General features: G+C 43.1%; 1 protein-coding gene across 1 annotated transcript in view; it reads right to left on the bottom strand.

The window, feature by feature from the left end:
• PLCE1 (phospholipase C epsilon 1) overlaps positions 1 to 14,976 on the bottom strand; it is a 333,692-nt gene that overhangs the window by 56,509 nt on the left and 262,207 nt on the right. The window contains exons 17-19 of the mRNA XM_004701341.2: positions 11,228 to 11,335; positions 10,189 to 10,305; positions 1,828 to 1,986 (exon numbers count right to left, since the gene is read on the bottom strand). Coding sequence (XP_004701398.1) covers positions 1,828 to 1,986; positions 10,189 to 10,305; positions 11,228 to 11,335 — 384 coding nt within the window. The remainder of the gene's footprint in view (positions 1 to 1,827; positions 1,987 to 10,188; positions 10,306 to 11,227; positions 11,336 to 14,976) is intronic.

Raw genomic sequence — 14,976 nt, forward strand, 5'->3', positions numbered from 1 at the left:
AGAATGATGATGGCAACAAATGTACAAATGTGCTTGACACATGGAAGAATGGATGAATTGTGATAAGAGTTGTACGAGCCCCCAATAAAATGATTAAAAAATAAAAAACACCTGCCCCATCTTCCCCAGGACAAAAGTCAGAAGGACAGAAACAGGAAACATACACAAAAAGTGGAATGGGTGCTGTGAGCACCATGATGACTGCCTTCAATGTATGAAACAAAATGTGCATGAATTGTTTAGTGCTGAAGCGAACAGAACTGTTCCTTCGGGATCTAGAGGCTGTAAATATTTATGGAGACAGACTGCTTCATTTTTCTCCCTCAGAGTAGCTGGAGGGTTCCCCTTTGGTTAGCAGCCTAACACTGAACCCACGGCAACAAGAGAACGTTGTTGGGGCTCCACCCCAACCCCAGATCAGCCTGGACTGGAGGCCACCTACAATCCTGCTTCCTTCATCCAAACCAGAGTAGAAAATTTAAAAAAGTTAAAAACAAAACAAGACTGGAAAAGACCTCACAAAACAAAAAACCCTCATTGGCCTATGGTCACCAAGCTGGTTTGTGAAACCTCCTGAGGGTTGAACCTGCGGTCTCAATCCCCATCGGATGTGTTCTCTGCAACACCACGGTGGGGATCAGGAGATGCAGGTCCTGCCTGTGGTAGCTACAAAGTCATGCATTTACAAGATGGTGTGGTTTGTTTTTTTTTGTATTTAGAAGATTTGACAACTGTTCCAAATTGACTCCTCAACTAGGTCAAAGTGGATCTCTAACGCGACATGTTTAATAAATGACCTAGGGGCAAAGGTTTTATTACTGGTTGTGTACACAGATGCTTTCTGCTGAATTCTCCACTTGCTGGAAGCCACTCACGCAGGCCTGGAGGCTCAGAGGTGATGGCCCAGAGAGAAATGAAACGCTCAAGGCCATGACCCTGCTTTCACCGTGAGCTGGCCCTGCTCGTTGACCTTGCGTGGTGCCAGGGGACCCTAACTCTTAGAGACTGCAGTTTCAAAAAGGGACTTTGCTGCTCTTTCAGGGGAATCGTTGCAGAAGCTGCCACTCTGTGGGGAAGGAGATTCAGTCTGGCGTGGGAACACAGTGGTCATGGACCCAAAATATCCCACTTGAACTGAGGGTCCTCCTACGCTGGTAGGTTTGTGGGGCAGAGATCCGTGGTGGTTGTGGCCCTGCCTCAAGGGCCAAGTGCTATAGAGGCACACTTGTCACTTCAACACTAGGACCACAAGGCTGCTGCTACTGGGCGCCACTGCAGACCTCAGCGCTCTCGCTAAAGAGGTCTCTCGCTGTTGCTGTATGCTGCATCACTGTTGACTCGCAGCAACCCCATGTCACAGAGTAGAAGTGACCTACAGGGTTTCCTAAGCTGTGACCATCATAGGAGCGGATTGCCAGTTTGTGTTCTTCCCATGCGGTTGCTGGGTAGGTTTGAACCAGCAACCTTTCCATTAGCAGCTGAGCTCGTAACCACTATGCCACAGGGCTCCTTGGAGTTCTCCTGAAAGGGGGCTAGAGCAACTACCATGAGATTGACAGCCCCAAAGCACAGTTCCAGAAACAACAGACACACATTAGCCCATTCAGAATAAATTAAATAACTGAGGTATATCCTCTGTGGAAAATCAACTCCACAAAATAAAACCTCAGAGGAGTGGATGGATTTATTTACTGGTCTCTGACATGGAAAGTCAACAATCAAGTATGTTGTCTAGGAGGGGCATCTTCAGAAACTGGCTATCAGAGAGGATAGCAGGAAGTGAAAATCCTTGTTCTGGGTACACAGCACACCCAAGAGACATAGTACCTTTTGCTTTAAAATGTCCACGGGCGTCTGGTGGGCTTTCAGCTTCTTATTTTTGAGGAGCACTTTCCTCCTTAGTTGATCAGGCGATGGAAGCATTGGCTCATCTGAGAAATCACTCTCAAATAAGAATTTAGACACCAGCTTATCTCCAAACACAGTCTAAAAAGAATACAAGAAAAACACACAAGCAATGACGGCTACCTATTGTTAGATTATTCACATACACAGATATTTTGGCCCACTTGAACTGTTTTAAATCTATAAAGAGGAAGTAGGATACACACACACACACACACACACCCCAAAACTGGAATTTTTTTCCCCAAAGCTATTTATTTAACTTTTTTTTCTTTTTACAAAATAACCTTATCACATTCAAAGTACTCTCCATTACACTTAATACATTTGTCAAATCTGTGATTCCATTCTTGGAAACATTTTTCCAAACTCATGTGTTTGGATGGCTGACAGCACCTCCCTCGTTGTTTTCCTTTACCTCTTCTATGTCGTCAAATCGCTGTCCTTTCATGTCCCTCTTCATTCACAGAAATAAAAAGAAGCCACACAGAGTGAGGTCAGGTGAGTCAGGTGTGTGGGGCAAAAGAGGCATGCTGCTTTTTACCAAAAACTGGCTCACTGAGATGGCTGCGTGAGCAGGTGCACTGTCGTGGTGGCAAAACCAGTCCCTGGTTGGCCACAAATCAGGCCTTTTTTGTCACGCACTGTTATGCAATCTTTTCAGAAGTTCTAAATAAAAAGCATGATGAACAGTCTGACTTGGTGGAACAAACTCCAAATGCACTATCCCTCTTGCATCAAAAAAACATATGAGCATCGTCTTGATCTTTGATTTTACTTGACGGACTTTTTTGGGGTGAGGTGATGATGGCATCTGCCACTGGCTTGATTGATGTTTGCTTTTGTGGTAAGAATAGCACCATGACTCATCACCAGTAATGACCTTGGAAACAAAAAGAGAACCAACAAACACAAACAAAAAACCAAAAAGCAAAACAAAACAAAACCCCACAAAAAAGAAAGCAAATAAAACAAACAAATAAAATGACCTTGGAAACAAGGTCTGGTAGCTTTGGCGCTGTTCTTTGAAAGCACGGCATGCTTCCACTGGTCACTCTTTTTCCAGGTCAGTCAAACCGGAGGCACACATTTCACGGGAGCTTCTCATTCCCAAATCTTCGGTTAGTAGTCCCTGAACTGAATTCCAAGATCGTCTGGATAGCCTCCCCAACACTGCAAGGGTCTGTTGCCGTTGTCGTCGGTCTTTGAGCACAAGTACACACATTTTGTCAAAATTTCTGGCCATTCGGGAAGTTGATGGACGTCCAGAATGAGGTTTGTCATCAGTTGACATTTCACCTTTTTTGAAGTGAGAAAACCACTCTTACACTTGAGTTTTTCCCATAGCGCTGTCCTTGTAAGCTGTGTTCAACATCACAACAGTTTCTGCGGTATTTTTCCCGAGCAGGAAACAAAATTTCACAGTCGCACTCTTAAGTCAACCATTACCAAAAACAAGGTTCGAGCAAAACTGCTTTTATAAAAATATCCACTGTGACCAGAGAGAACCTTCCCAGGTGACGCCACTGGGCGCACTAACTCAGTTACTCCATGTTCCCCTAGTGGGGAAAATGCTTACTATGAAAGCTCCGCCCAGCATAGCTTTTTCCATTTTTTTTTTGGGGGGGGGTGTACCCTTTCATATATATTTTCTGGAAGGAGAGGTCTGGGTTACTCTTCCAGCTGGGCTCTCATTCTATACACTTAGGCAAACGCTCTGGGGCCTGGGAGAATAAAGTAGAAAACAAAGGCTGATGGTAGAGTCAATGAAATAGAAACCTTGGAGGAGATGGGGAATAGGGGTAAAGATCAAAGACAATAAGGAGAATTTGCTCCCCGTGGGTATAAAGGAGCTGCTGTACCACTCTCAAAGCTTTTCTGAGCATTTGTCTTCAAAGAGAAGTGTAGCCTCCTGGGGAGAGGGGCATGTGTAGGACACAGGATGATTCATGATGTGAGGGTAAAAAAGTATAGCAATTTCTGTTTCTAATTATTTTTTACTTAAAAAAAAGAAAGAAAATTGGAAGCTGATTAATGTTTACCATTCAGATTCAAAATGGCACCTACACTCAACAAATGTGTCAGACACACACATCGTGTGCTGTTCTGTTCAGAACAATCTCTTAGGGACAAGGATGAGTCTCAGGGCTCAGAGGAGCTGGCAGCGGGTCCCTCACATGTTTTTGTTTGATATCAGTTTATTGTGATGATTGCAATTTGGGGTGACATAAGATGCAACCTCTATGATTATTTTCATGAAAGTTTTTTTTTCCCTTTATGTTTTTTTTTTTTTTTTAATGAGATGAAGAGTGACCACGATTCTCTCTTTTGCCATCTGAGGGGCTTCAAAAAGTTCACAGAAAAATTCCACAACCTTTGAATTGTCCCCCCCCCCAAACTTTTTTAAGCCTCCTTGTAGAAGCTCACACTTTAGACCATGACAAACTGGTTAACGGAGTGTTTCTATGCTACGTATATTTCTTAAGCAAACAAACCAGAAAGTCCTGAAATGCCTGACTTTTCCTAGGTGTTGACAAGGGCCTGGCAATAGCTTGCTGTTCCCAGATAATAAATAAGAATTGTAAAAGCAACAAAATCAAAGGTAATCAGTTCTTAGATGATAAAGGCGATGATTTGACAGTACGCAAGAGAGCAATTGCTGCTTAAGTAACATTTGCATGGTAGAAAAAGTATTTTAAAAAACGTGCGGGTAGAAATATTTCTGTTGCTATGAGATTTCCTCATAGGAATTGCTCATGTCTGCACTCAAGAAATGTAAGAGCAGATTTTCTGATAGTGAACAAATCCTGATGGAGTTGTAGTGGGGTTTACAAAAGGCAACGCCTTTCAGTGTTTCTGAAGCCGATCAAGATCAGGAAACAAATCTCTGAGCCAAATTTCAACAAAAACCTTTGTATTTTTGGTGAATGGAACCGAAAAGTGATAACTATGGTTTCACCAAGTACGGCTTGGCTCGTGACCTGCCTCTTCTACTGAGGTCCGTGTGTCTTTGTCAGGTCTCCTGTTTCAGCTACTGTAGCCACTGAAAGCAAATACGGAAATAATAAACTGCACTTACAAACCTGACATCCCTTCCAGGCTATCAAAAGATATAGCGTCTGAGGTCTTAAAGGCTTGAAGGTAAACAAGCAGCCATCTAGCTTGGAAGCAACAAAGCCCACATGGAAGAAGCACACCAGCCTGTGTGATCACAAGGTATCGAAGGGATGAGGTATCAGGCATCAAGGAACAAAAAATCTTATCATTGTGAATGAGGGGGAGTGTGGAGTGGGGACCCAAAATCCATCTGTTGGCAACTGAACATCCTCTTGCAGAAGGGTCTCGGGGAGGAGAAGAGCCAGTCAGGGTGTAGTGTAGCAATGATGAAACATACAATTTCCTCTAGTTCCTAAATGCTTCCTCCCCCCTCGCCTGCCCCCCACTATCATTATCCCAATTCTACCTTACAAATCTGGCTAGACCAGAGGGTGTACACTGGTACAGATGGGAACTGGAAACACAGGGAATCCAGGATGGATGATCCCTTCAGGACCAGTGGTGAGAGTGGCGATACTGGGAGTGTGCAGGGAGGGTGGGGTAGAAAGGGGGAGCCGATTATAGGGATCTACATGTGACCTCCTCCCTGGGGGATGGACAACAGAAAAGTGGGTGAAGGGAGATGTCGGACAGTGTAAGATATGACAAAATAATAATTTATAAATTATCAAGGGCTCAAAAGGGAGGAGAGAGTGTGGAAGGAGGGGGAAAATGAGGAGCTGATGCCAGGGGCTTAAGTGGAGAGCAAATGTTTTGAGAATGATGAGGATAATGAATGTACAAATGTACTTTATACAATTGATGTATGTATGGATTGTGAGAAGAGTTGTATGAGCCCCCAATAAAATGATCTAAACCCCCTCCAAAACCAGACATCCCAGTCACCAATGATCACCACGTTGAAAGTGGCAACTTAAAAAATAATGCAACACGCTCAATCACATTATGTCCACAGTTTAGATATGAAATGAACAAAACTAGACTTTTGTTATTTCTTTTAATGATAGCTCAGATTCTTTTAAATTAAAAAAATGAAAGTATCTTAAAATAATCTTGATCTTTTCTAGGTTATTCTTTTCCTTTCCATTTCTTGTGCACATTTTCGGTAGTGCCTAATGAGCAGAGCGTGTATCTTATCTATACACAAGGCAACACAACATGCCCCGTTACTATAAATGATAATACAGGAAAGACAATATATGAAAATTGAATTTCTTGTGCTGGCTTTAGTATTTGGGGACACTTTCCTTTCTCAGCGTTCCTTCTTCCCGCCCTCCCACTGGCGGGGGTGAGGGGTGGGGGTGGGGGGTGATAATCCTATCCATGCCTTTACCACTGAGAGAAGTATAACAGTGTTAGACCCTGCATCTCAGCATTACAGCTCCCTTGTATAAAAGGGCTGGCTGCTATCACAGCAACTGTTCTGGCCACCCTAAGCTCCTTGTCAACTTGGTTTCTTGTATCTGAACATCTGCAGTGTGGGCCCAAAGGATTTCACTTATTCTTCTTCAGACTTTTCAACCTTTTCCTGACTTGTGTGCAGGAGGTGCTAAGATGCTTCTTGGAGAGTTGTTTTATCTGATCTTCTGTGACTTTCTAGAAAGAGTCTGAGGACCACGTGCTTTTATTACTCCAGCTAAGAAGAGATACCACTCAACAAAGAGTTGAACCAAATATGTATAAATTAACTTTCTATAAGTGAATATTCCATGTACTTCAGTCTAATGTTTCCCTACAGATGTATATTTTCCTTTTCTCAATAGTAATTTAAATTCTATGATATTGGCTAAATTAATGACACTATTATTAGACATACCAAGGGTCCCCTGCAAATTATATTATTTCACACCTCAAAAGTGGGCCATGACATATATAATCCTTAGATTTATGAATGGATTTTGAACTTGCACTTAATTGTAAGCCCTACTTAACGTTCTTATAATTTGGCCCTGCTTGATACTTGCCCTCATGAAGTAATCCCTGAAGACATGGGTGCCGCAGTACAGTGTGGTGAAGAAATCAGGTGCTAACAAAGTGCGGTGCCTATCCATCAGAAAGAATGCCTGGGGTCTTAAAGGCTTGTCTTTAAACAAGCAACCAGCTAAGTGAGGTGTCAGCTAACTCTTTTCAGAAGAAGCACACCAGCCCATGTGATCCAAGGATTGTAAATAATAAAATCCAAGGCCAGAGAAGATAATTGTATTAGAGCAGTGGTTCTCAAGCCTCCTAATGCCACGACCTTTTAATATAGTTCCTCGTGTTGTGGGGACCCCCAACCATAAAATTATTTTCGTCGCTACTTCATAACTGTAATTTTGCTACTGTTATAAATCATAATGTCAATATCTGATATGCAGGATATATTTTCATTGTTACAAATTGAACCTAATTAAAGCATAGTGATTAACCACAAAAAACAATATGTCATTATATATTGTGAAATATTTATTTCTAATTATAAATCAATGAAATTTTGTCTTGAAGCATGGGATAGCATGGGTAACAGTCTTCATGCCATGTGGGCGGATCTGCCTGCAGACGGATAGAGGAGCGGTGTCTGGGTTCCTAAGACCATTGGAAATATGTGTTTCCGATGGTCTTAGGCGATCTCTGTGAAAGGGTTGTTTGACCCCCCCCCAAAGGGGCCATGACCCACAGGTTGAGAACCACTGTATTAGAGCCTAAATTCAGAGCACCCAGTTTGCAGATAGCTATGGACAACAGTGAAAGCCCAAAATCCATTTGCATAATCTTCAAGTGGACTGTCTCCACCGAACTCCTTCAGACCATTGACCTGATTCTGAATAATTTTGTCCTCAGACAGAATGCATCAGAAAATGGATTACTGCAAAAAGAGGTAGTTTAAAATTTAATATCTTACCATTTGTTTTCCCTTTAAAAAAATCATTTTATTGGGAGCTCTTATGGCTCTTATAACATTCCATATGGCAACTGTATCAAGCATATTTGCACATGTTGCCATCATCATTTCCAAAACATTGTCTACTTGAGCCCTTGGTATAAGCTCCTTTGTTCCCCTTCCCTCCCCCACCCTCATGTATCCGTGATCAATTATATATTGTTATGTTATTTGGTATCTTACACTGCCCATTGTCTCCCTTCACTCACATTTCTGTTATTCATCCCCTTCGGTGTGGGGTGTGTGTGGGGGCGATATATCCAATCTTGTGATGGGTTCCCCCTTCCTCACCCAGCCCCGTATGCTCATGATATCGCTATTCCCATTACTGATCTTGAGAGGTTTATCTTTCCTGAATTCCATGTGTCGAGAATTCTTATCTCCGGTCTAGCCGGATTTGTAACTTAGAACTGGGTCATGGTAGTTGGGGAGAGGAAGTATTCAGGAACTAGAGGAATGATAAGTGATTTGTCAGTGTTATACTACACTTTGGTTGAATCATCCCTTCCTTATATCACTTCTGCGGAGGGATATCCAATTATCTATAGATGGACTTTGGGTCTCCACTCTAACCCCCCTTGTTCAAATTGATCTAGTTGTTTGTTTTGGATCTTTTGATACCTGATGCCTGATCCCATTGACAACTCATGATCACACAGGCTGGTGTGCTTCTCCCATGTGGGCTTATTTGCTTTGGTACTAGATGGCCGCTTGTTTGACTTCAAGCCCCAGATGCTATATCTTTTGATAGCTGGGTACTATCTGTTCTCTTCACATTTGCTTATGCACCCGCTTTGTCTTCAGTGTTGGGAAGAGTTCCAGGTTATCAGAACAAAGTGTTCCACTCTAACCCCCCTTGTTCAAATTGATCTAGTTGTTTGTTTTGGATCTTTTGATACCTGATGCCTTATCCCATTGACAACTCATGATCATGCAGGCTGGTGTGCTTCTCCCATGTGGGCTTATTTGCTTTGGTACTAGATGGCTGCTTGTTTGACTTCAAGCCCCAGATGCTATATCTTTTGATAGCTGGGTACTATCTGTTCTCTTCACATTTACTTATGCACCCGCTTTGTCTTCAGTGTTGGGAAGAGTTCCAGGTTATCAGAACAAAGTGTTCTTGTGTTAAGGGAGGCCTTGAGTAGAGGCCCAAAGTCTGTCTGTTATCTTAATACTTATCATATAAATATATGTACATTATATTTCATTATAAATGAATATACTTACATATATAAATGCCTATAGCTATAGCTCTAGAAATAGCCTTTGCCTCCTATTTATTTCCTCTATTTCCTTTCACCTTCCTCCTATCCCAGTATCATACTCACCCTCCATTTGGCTCTCAGTATTTCCTCTCTGATACACTGGCTCTTGATCAAGCCCCACCCAGCATTATACATCCTCCTCTCCATCAATTTTAGATCTTTGTTGTTCCCTTATCTCTGAGTTTGTTGGCTCCTCACTCCCTCTTCCCAGCCCCTCTTTTCCCATGTCCCCCTGGAACCTCCGGTCCTGTAGTTTTCTCCTTGGGATTGTTCGCCCTGCCTATCGTATATAGGTAGACATAGGGCACAACAAAAAGAAAAAGAAAAACAAAACAAGCAAGCAAACAAAACCAAACAGAACAAGAGAAAAACAAACAAACAAACAAACAAAACAACCAATAGATCCAGGTCTGTCTGCTGACCTTATGCATGTTTTCTGATCAAGTCTTGACCCATTTTTAACTTGTTCTAGTTTTTATTATTTTCTGCTTTCTTTGGATTGAAGTGAATCTGTATGTTATTTTGTTGTTGCTGATGAACTTTTTTTGGTACGACGTTCTTCATATGAAATACAGAATAGGTAAGTCTATATAGTAACTAGATTAATAGATCGATAGGATTCTGACAGGGGAGGTGGGGAAGAAATGGGGCACTAATAATAAGAATGAAGAAAATGATTCAAAAAATGGGTTGTGATGATGATTGCACAACTCTTTGCAATATATTTAAACCATTAAACTGTACACAAAGTATATGTCAATAAAATGGTTAAAATGAAATGCCAGGAAGATGAAACAAAATCTGCAGGAATTATTGAATAGAATGCTGAATAGCTCTGTAAACGTTCACCTAGTTCACAATCAAATAGTTACAGGGAAGAAGAAAGAGCCCAAGCTTCCAGCTTCCAAGTCTGAGCGACCCAGGGCACTCATGGCTAAGGTCCAGCTGTGGTGTACAACCCATGGCAGCCCCGAATGAAACTCAATGAGGGTCACAAGACAAGGACCAACACAGGATTGCGCCTCCTGGTGGAGAGCTCACCTTGAAAATGTCTGCCATTTTTCGTTGCTGAGGCAATGAACAGTGGTTCTCAATCGATATGATGATCGGCAGGTCAGAGGTGATAAAGGCGCTGCGGTCGATGGCCTCAACCACTTCCTGTGAGAGCCAAACAGTGCGTTAGAGCCCAATCACCCATTCAGGGTAGTTAGCAGGCAAGGTGCCTAGAGCTGCAGAAAGCATCTAAATGGTTGTGGGCTGCAGGCTCTGGTCAAAGGTGACTTTTCTTTTTGAGTTTATAAAGGCACGGAGTGAGCTGCATTTATAAATCAAGCAAAAAGATAGGCTAGCTTTTTTCTGTAAAATAAACAGCGATTACTCACTTCTATCAGGGTTATTTGGACTCAAAGTCACACTATAGGATAGAGAAGAATCGCTATCAATCTTTATGGTTTCATCGACTGCCCTGGCTGTTCAATGCGTACCCAACAGCGCCACGAGGGCTGCTTAGCCACCACATGAGATGCAACTAATAACACTGCTCCCCAGCCCCACCATGCTTCAGAGGAAACATGACGTCCCCGAGATGGGGGTCCACCGAATGAGGACAGTGATTACGCAATTCATCTAATAAGCTGCCCACAACTGAAACAGTCCAATGGAACCGATTCACACTAGCCTGTAGTGTTTGATATTTAGTCACGTCTTGGCACAGGACTCTCGCCCCTGTCGACAGGATACTGAGCCTTAAATTCCTATCACCAGAGCCCCTGATGTTTATATAGCATCTTAGGATGTAAAAACGACAACAAGATGATTACTTGATGATTACTTATAGGGAATGGATGCTAACCTTTGAGGTTTAGGGAATGTATGCTAACCTCAAATGAGGGTCAGCTGAAGGTTCTAGAAGAAATCCCAGAAAAATGAACACGTATACATCCAGTACGATATTTGGGAGATTTCCAGACCCATGACAAGAACCCTTAGCTGAGGCATAATTTGGAAGCAGCATCCGTTTAAATGCGGAATGGAGAATGCCTCTTTGTGGCTAGATTTTAGGAACGTTACGAAGCATTACCTTGAAGGGGATCTTGGTTGTCAGTGTGTGACCGTGATAAATGATTGGCATCCCATCATCTCCATCCCAGCAGTCCAACTCCACGCTCCTACAGCCTTGCAGGAGAACCTGTGTGGTCAAGGAGAGAGCCCACCACGGATGAGCACATGGAGACAGAGCCTCAGCTGACACCCAGCACGGTGTCCTGCATATCAGCCCGTGTTCACATTCAGAGCTAAAGCAAAAGAACAGGAGATTTAAACTAAATAGTGCACTTGGGCCAAAGGCAAGAATTAATAAGAGGCAGGGAAGGTGAGAACAGATTAAGGTGCAAAAAGAATATTCACTAAAGCTGAATATGGTTGGAAGGTAACATTTGCCAGCAAACACCTATGGCCATTTCCCCAGCCATTTGGGTCCCTCTGGGGACCCATTCATGACACATCTCGAAATTAGACAGCGAGACACGGGCACTAGTGCTTTACCTAGGCAGATATCAGTATATGTCAAAGGTACTGATGTGAGTTAGTTAATTGTGCCAGCCTGGCTGATAATCACATGTGGGGCTGGTTGAAAGGCGGAGGGATAAATGGGGGGGTGAGCCTCACCTTTCTAGCTCTCAGGTCTCTTGCTTTGTGATGGTCGCACCAGGGTGCAGCTGCCTTAGCAGTTCCCTGCTTCAGCTTGCAAGATTGACTTCCTACAAGACATCCCCAAGGAGAAGCCACATGGACCTATCCCGATGCAGCCCTGGGTGCTGGAGCAGCCATGTGGAAACCCCTGCTAGTGCTGAGATGCTTATTCGTTCACTGACTCAGCTTTCCTCCTGCAGTCGGCATCATTGCCTCTGTTTTGTGAGGTGGAGGACTTTGTGGACTGGTGTTGGGTTAATGGGTTAATGTTGGACTTGTGGGCTTGGGCAGCATTGGGTTGGGATGTTTTCGTGATGCACACTTTCTTTACATAAAACTCTCTTATACATGAGTTGCTGTGGATTTTTTTCTCTAAAGTACCTAGACTAATACATGAGGTCACAGCCCAGAGACTATAAGACTACTGATCCTTAGTGAAATGACTGCACATTCATATTGTCAGTCAGGATAAAATCCCCTCCATTTAGATTCCAAGTTGTGCTATCAGCTAAAACCTTTGTTAGAAATGTGTGACATGAAAGAGTACAAGGCGCCAACAGGGATTTGTCCCGAGCAGCATCCAGACCAGGGAAGGTAAAGGATCCATAGCTCTCGTCTCCATACCCCTGGCAGAACTCAAGCATGCTCCACAGCACACTTGCTCCTCTGCTTTGTTACATTATCTCCTAACTTTTTCAGTCAACTGTTCCAGGAAACACTACCCAACTGTCTTGGGTCTGGAGCTAGAAGCGGAGGTCCTGCCATGAGCGTGGGCTGCAGCTCGGTAACAATCGCTTACAGCAACCACTTCCTCTCCATGACCTGAAGGGTAGATTCTTTCAAAAGACAGCCACATGGTGGAAGAGTAACACAAACCAAGAGGCTACTCTAACTGTGAGCAAATGAGCTGAGTCACTGAGCCATCATGACTATTTCCAGTGACAGCAATCCAAGACTAGAGTTACTGCACAAAACTCAGTGGGTGGGACACTTCTTATTTTAATCTCTCTCTATTTTTTGTTAGAGACTTGCTAGGTTCTCCACGTTGCACAGCATTACAAAACAAAAAACAAAACCAACAAAACAGTTCACTGCCATAGAGTCATTTCTGGCTCACAGCGACCCTGTAGGACAGAATCGAGTGGCTCCTATAGGTTTCTGAGCCATTAACTCTTTACGGGAGTAGAAAACCTCCTCTTTCTTCTGAGGAACAACTGGTGGTTTCAAACCACTGACTTTGTGGTTAGCAGCCTAACTCGTACCCACTATGCCACCAGGGCTCCTTACACAGCATCGCTCCTGCCATCCCATCGCTATTAGCTCTTTTCAGCAGCGATAATAGCTAGTGGTACTGTCTTGGCTGAACGTTGCTGTGGGATTTGGCAGCAGCTTCATCTCTGGGTGATGCTGCCTGGCGGGGAAGAATATTCACCAACTGGTGACAGACCGGGTGGCTTCTCAGTGAGAAGGACTAAAGGCATTGACCTCCATCTGTGGCCAGAGAAGGAAAGTCAGGGCTGGAGTCACCCGATGAGAAGGACAGGGCTTACTCTCACCTTCCCCAGCAAGTAGTTGATGTACATGGGCCATTGAGCTGACCCTGACTCACAGAGACCTTAGAGGGGGCGGAGAACTGCTCATGAGGTTGCTTAGGCGGTCAGGTTCATAGAGCAGATTTCCAGGGCTTCCCTCCCTCAGGGCTGTGGGGAGGCTTGAAGTGCCAGACTTTCTGTTAGCGGCGGACCTCTTAACTGTTTCATCACCAGGGTTATTAGGGCCGCCAAAGGAAAGGGGTATGAAATGAGTAAAAGGGTTTAATCCATGCTGTTCAGTTTTTTTAAAATCATTTTATTGGGGGCTCATACAACGCTTATCCCAATCCATACATACATCAATTGTGTAAAGCCCATTTGTACATTCGTTGCCCTCATCATTCTCAAACATTTGCTCTCCACTTAAGCCCCTGGCATCAGCTCCTCTCATGCTGGGTTTAATCACACCTGTGAGTCAAGTTGTAGTTTCTTGTGTCTTTTGGTGATCTCTAGTTGGGGTATAATGCTAAAGATTAAAAAAAAAAATCCTTGGGAGTCAAATGGGGAAGTGAAGTAGGGATGAAAGCTAGGTCTTGGCTTATTTTTCTAAAAGAAACACACACATATGTAAATAAACAGATGAATACCTAGGTAACTGGATAACTAACTAACTATTCTACTTATTTCTCCTAGAAATAGGGACTTCAAGTTCTTTTAATCTTGGACTTCTGTGAAAATAGAAGGCTAATTTGTAAAACATACAACTAAGTAATAGTTGGGCTGAAGTGAGGAAGAGTCTGGGGCCCTTCCTGCTGTTGTTTGCTCATCTCGACGTTAGAAGCTGAGCCTCTTGACAGGCTCCTTTCTTAAAACCACCACCTCCAGGGCCCATCTTCATACAAAGAACGGTGCAAGATTGACTGCGGTAATCATTGCACAACTTTTCTTGCTGGGATTGAACTACTGAATTGTATGTGCCAATTGATTATGTGCCAATGAAACTGTTTAAAAAGAAAAAAAAAAGGTCACACAGAATATAGAGGCTAAACTACATATATTTTACAATATATAAATTCCATACTGACTATTTAATGCTGTGAGGAATAATCTGAACTAATCTGAAAAACAAATCCTTGCTATGTATATAAACAAAACAATTATAATTTCAAACGCAAGCTGACACACACATACATCTATCCCCTCAGCGGAGTCCCAGTTGTTCTGCCAAGTCCTCCTCATAGGAGTGAGGACCACAGGCATCACCAAGGCGGAGGTTTCAGACAACAGACAGAGCGGCAAAGGAAGCCGTGTTCTATTCGAGAGCCTACTGTGTGAAAGAACATGCCAGGAACTTTCCCATAAATCAACCAGGTGTAGAGACAGTGCCTACAGTCTGAACAGTTCTTCTTCCAAGTTGATTACCGAAAGGATCGACTGATCAATGATCTAACAAGTAGAATGGCAAAATCAATAATGAGAGGGCTTCTGAAAGTTTGTGAGGAAATAGAATGGAAAGATCATGGAGCTGTTCAATAAATATTTTGGAGCCCCTTCCTATCTTTAAGAATAACGCCATAGAAAGCTGTATTTTCTACTATGCTTTCCT

Source organism: Echinops telfairi, unplaced genomic scaffold, assembly GCF_000313985.2.
Source record: "Echinops telfairi isolate 266 unplaced genomic scaffold, ASM31398v2 ScPeMD7_70;HRSCAF=299, whole genome shotgun sequence".
In the NCBI taxonomy this organism is placed as follows: Eukaryota; Metazoa; Chordata; class Mammalia; order Afrosoricida; family Tenrecidae; genus Echinops; species Echinops telfairi.